This window comes from Penaeus vannamei, chromosome 5 (assembly GCF_042767895.1).
Source record: "Penaeus vannamei isolate JL-2024 chromosome 5, ASM4276789v1, whole genome shotgun sequence".
Taxonomy (NCBI): domain Eukaryota; kingdom Metazoa; phylum Arthropoda; class Malacostraca; order Decapoda; family Penaeidae; genus Penaeus; species Penaeus vannamei.
Window position 1 is genome coordinate 22775270 of NC_091553.1, and position 5000 is coordinate 22780269.

The following is a 5000-nucleotide window of genomic DNA, read 5'->3' on the forward strand; positions in this document are numbered from 1 at the left end:
ATAATTATCCAAATTAATGTCATAATTATCCTAATTAATGTTATAATTATCCTAATTAATGTCATAATTATCATTATTATCGTCCTTATTGATGGGATTATCATGAAAATCATCATAATTAGCTGAATTATTGCAGATATCATCGTAACCATCCCATAAACTCGAAAAGGTTTTTTTTCGACCATTTTCTCAAAATACTATATATCGCTAGATTTCGCCGTTTTTTTACGACTTTGGGCCTTTTTTCATTATGGATGGGCTTCATGATTATTATGATCATCATTATTATCATTAATAGCATTAACATCATCATTATCATCATTATAGTAATTATCGCCATAATTACCATTAATATAATCATTACAAGAGCTATTATCTTAATTAATAATGTCATTTTCTTCATTATAACTATTTCTATAATGATAATAACAATAATGATAATTTTAGAAATAATAACAACATTATATTATCATTTTATTATAATTATCCAAATTAATGTCATAATTATCCTAATTAATGTCATAATTATCTTTATTATCGTCATTATTAATGGAATTATCATGAAAATCATCATATTTAGCCGAATTATTGCAGAAATTATTATAATCATCCAATAATCTCGAAAAGGGTTTTTTTCGACCATATTCTGAAAAGGCTATATATATCGCTAGATTTTGCCGTTTTTTCGACTTTGGGGATTGTTATACTTTTAGCCTTTTTTCCTTATGGATGGGCTTTATGATTATTATCATCATTATTATCATTAATAGCATTAACAGTGGTGGTAATGGTGCTGTTTGTGGCAGTGGTGGTAATGGTGCTGGTGGTGGAGGTGGTGGTGATGGTGCTGGTGGTGGAAGTGGTTGTGGTGTAGGTGGTGGTGTGATGGTGCGTGTGGTGGAGGTGGTCGTGGTTGTGCTGGTGTTGGAGGTGGTGATGGTGGTGGTGGTGCGGGTGGAGGTGGTGGTGATGGTGGTGGAGACGGTGGTGCTGGTGGTGGTGATAGTGCTGGTGGTGGAGGTGGTGGTGACGGTGCTGGTGGTAGAGGTGGTAATGCACCTGGTGGTGGTGGTGGCAGTGGTGGTAATTGCTCTGGTGGTGGAGGTGGTGGTGATGGTACTGGTGGTGGCAGTACTGGTGGTGGCAGTGGTGGTAATGATGCTGATGGTGAATGTGTTGATGATGGTGCTGGTGGTGGAGGTGGTGCTGGTGGTGGAAGTGGTTGTGGTGGTGGTGCAGGTCGTGGTGGGGGTGATGGTAGTGCTGGTGCTGGTAGAGGTGGTGGTGCTGGTGGTAATGGTGCTGGTGGTAATGGTGCTGGTGGTGGAGGTGGTGCTGGTGCTGGTGGTAATGGTGCTGTTGGTGGCAATGGTGGTAATGCTGGTGGTGGTGGTGATGGTTGCAGTGGTGGTAATGGTGCGTGCGGTGGAGATGGTCGAGGTTGTGCTGGTGTTGGAGGTGGTGATGGTGTTGGTGGTGGTGGTGCGGGTGGTGCAGGTGGTCGTGTTGGTGCTGGTGGTGGAGGCGGTGGTGCTGGTGGTGGTGATAGTGCTGGTGGTAGAGGTGGTGGTGACGGTGCTGGCGGTGGTGCTGGTGGTAGAGGTAATGGACCTGGTGGTGGTGGCGGTGGTGTTGGTGGTAGTGGTGGTAATGGGGCTGATGGTGGAGGTGGTGGTGATGGTAGTGGTGGTGGCAGTGGTGGTAATGATGCTTATGGTGGATGTGTTGATGATGGTGCTGGTGGTGGAGGTGGTGCTGGTGGTGGAAGTGGTTGTGGTGGTGGAAGTGGCTGTGGTGGTGGTGCAGGTCGTGGTGACGGTGATGGTGGTGCTGGTGGTGGCGCTGGTGCTGGTAGAGATGGTGGTGCTGGTGGTAATGGTGCTGGTGGTGGCAATGGTGGTAATGGTGCTGGTGGTGGTGCTGGTGCTGGTGGTGTAAGTGGTTGTGGTGCAGGTGATGGTGGCAGTGGTGGTGGTGATGATGCGTGTGGTGGAGGTGGTCGTGGTGGTGCTGGTGTTGGAGGTGGTGATGGTGCTGGTAATGGTGCTGCTGGCGGTGGTGCGGGAGTTGGAGATGGTGCTGGTGGTGGAGGCGGTGGTGCTGGTGGTGGTGATAGTGCTGGTGGTGGTAGTGGTGACGGTGCTGGCGGTAGAGGTGGTGGTGGCAATGATGCTGGTGGTGGCAGTGGTGGTAATGGACCTGTTGGTGGAGGTGGTGGTAATGGGGCTGGTGGTGGCAGTGGTGGTAATGGTGCTGGTGGTGGAGGTGGTGATGTCGGTACTGGTGGTAATGATGCTGATGGTGAATGTGTTGATGATGGTGCTGGTGGTGGAGGTAGTGCTGGTGGTGGAAGTGGTTGTGGTGGTGGTGCAGGTCGTGGTGGCGGTGCTGGTGGTGGAGGTGGTGTTGATGGTGATGCTGGTGGTAATGGTGCTGGTGGTGGAGGTGGAGATGCTGGTGTTGGAGGCGGTGGTGAAGGTGGTGGTAATAGTTCTGGTGGTGGAGGTGGTGGTGAAAGTGTAGTGAACGACCGCGTAACTACCGAACCGCCACTCCTAACCGCCCCAGGATTGTTTGGGCAGTAGCGCCTTCTCGACGGGCGAGGCGTTTGCCCTGCGTCGGCAGCACTGACCGCCCGGCGCTCGTGGGCAGATCAAGTCCTGCACATCGGCCCACCATGTCTTCACGGGGATATTTCTAGTTAAGTGCATAGTACATACATTCACATGGCATTATTCTCGACAGAGATATATCATTCAGGCTATTATTGGAAAAAGGCGTCACCATTGAATCGACCAAACTAATATTTAATTAATAATCACTTTTCATTAAATAAACTTGTCTCGCAAATTAATAATAACGAAGTTATTTAATTTTTAAAATAAATAAAACTAATAATAAAACGAGGTGAGATTCGCACGGGAGCTGCGGGAATATTGACCAAATTCTTCACTGCGCATGCGCGGGGTCTCTCGTCCCCGTACTGTTCCTGTTATCTCGCCTGTGACGTCACGGCCAGTGTCACGATTTCATTTTTTAATTGTTTGGCGGTTGGTTTAATAGCCAATGGGGAAAGAATTCACGAGGGAAACAGCCAATGAATGAACATTAGCTAAAACAGAAGCTATGAAATTCAATTTTCAAATAAGTCTCGCCATGACTTCCGTGTGTGTAGGATGTGGTATCAAACCATTCCAAGTTATAAAAAGTTATTTTGAAGACGATGAGGCTAACTTGAAACTATTACATGAACACGGAGTTCTACCCTCTGAAATGCCCTGCGACCGGCCGTCGCGTCGCTCGTGCTCACGCAGACCTCTCCAGCGCTTCCGCCCCCGCAAGCCGCTCCTCTGATATGACGACCCTCACCCCGGCCCCTCCTCTGCATAGGTATGTTTTAGGTTTATTTTCACTGTTGACTAAATGTACGGTGCTTCGCGTGCATGTGGAATGGACGGCATGTGGAAGCGCCCGATGCCGACTTTGTCCGACGCTCTCTCCTGCCGTGAATACGTGGAGGATTCTTTGTTTTCCTGGGCGGGGGTTGGGGGGCGGCAGCACCCCCCAATAAGGGGGTCGCATGGGGCACAGCCCCCTGCTGTGCAATTTTCGTAACTACGACCGACATGCGGGACCGCCCGATGCCGAGTCTGTCCAACGCTCTCTCCTGCCGTAAATACGTGGAGGATTCTTTGTTTTCCTGGGCGGGGGTTGGGGGGCGGCAGCCCCCCATGGGGGGTTGCAGGGGGCACAGTCCCCTGCATTAAACAATATTGTGACTAAATCGGTACCATGGTTACAGCAGAGAACGAGAATTCCATAGTGCACATGCATTATATCAAGAGTGGCGCAACCCTGGTATGGAAAAGACAATCTAGCCATTTCCGATGGAAACGAACACCAGAATCAACCGAACCAAAATAATAGAAATCGAACGAATCTAGTTTCGTCCCGAAAAGCGTTGGTGACGTCTTTTTCCAAATTTACCAGTGTTTGAATGTAAGATCCAGAGTAGCCAGATACCTTTTCCGTTGTTTGAAGCTTCCATAATGTTTAGCTTGTAATTAAAGATCCTCATATTTGGGGCGAAAGTGCTCTTTACCGTCTGTATGAAAGAGTGGGGGGGGGTTGGTATTATAAAATCAACTACGCAGTTAGCACGTCCCGGCTCTCTCTCTCTCTCTCTTTGCATCTCTCTCTCTCTCTCTTTGCCTCTCTCTCTCTCTCTTTGCTTCTCTCTCTCTCTCTTTGCCTCTCTCTCTCTCTCTCTTTACCTCTCTCTTTGCCTCTCTCTCTCTTTGCCTCTCTCTCTCTCTCTTTGCCTCTCCCTCTCTCTTTTTGCCTCTCTCTCTCTCTAATTAGCCGAATTATTGCAGAAATCATCATAATCACCCCATAAACTCGAAAAGTGGGGGTTTTCGACCATATTCTCAAAAGGCTATATATCGTTAGTTTTCGCCGTTTTTTCGACTTTGGGGATTTTTATACTTTTAGCTTTTTTACATTATGGATGGGCTTTATGATTATTATCATCATTATTATCATTAATAGCATTAACATCATCGTTATCATTATAGTATAGTATAGTAACATTATAGTTACGCACATTATCATTATAATTATCATTTTATTATGATTATCCTAATCAATGTCATAATTATCCTAATTAATGTCATAATTATCGTTATTATCGTCATTATTAATGGTATTATCATGAAAATCATCATAATTATCCGAATTATTGCAGAAATCATCATAATCCCATAAACTCGAAAAGGGTTTTTTTTCGACCATATTCTCGTTAGATTTCGCCGTATTTTCGACTTTTTATACTTTTGGCCTTTTTTCATTATGGTTGGGCTTTATGATTATTATCATCATTATTATCATTAATAGCATTAACATCATCATTATAGTAATTATCGCCATAATTACCCTTAATATAATCATTATAAGAGCTATTATCTTAATTATTAATGTCATTTTCCTCATTATAACTA

At 45.6% G+C, this 5000-nt stretch overlaps 1 protein-coding gene across 1 annotated transcript in view; it reads left to right on the forward strand.

Annotated features, from left to right (window-relative positions):
* LOC138861761 (spidroin-1-like) overlaps positions 1-3354 on the forward strand; it is a 150358-nt gene extending 147004 nt beyond the window's left edge. The window contains exons 11-15 of the mRNA XM_070121592.1: positions 1201-1338; positions 1432-1575; positions 1807-2139; positions 2401-2572; positions 3150-3354. Of these exons, the coding sequence (XP_069977693.1) occupies positions 1201-1338; positions 1432-1575; positions 1807-2139; positions 2401-2572; positions 3150-3354 (992 nt within the window). The remainder of the gene's footprint in view (positions 1-1200; positions 1339-1431; positions 1576-1806; positions 2140-2400; positions 2573-3149) is intronic.
* The last annotated feature ends 1646 nt before the right edge of the window (positions 3355-5000 follow it).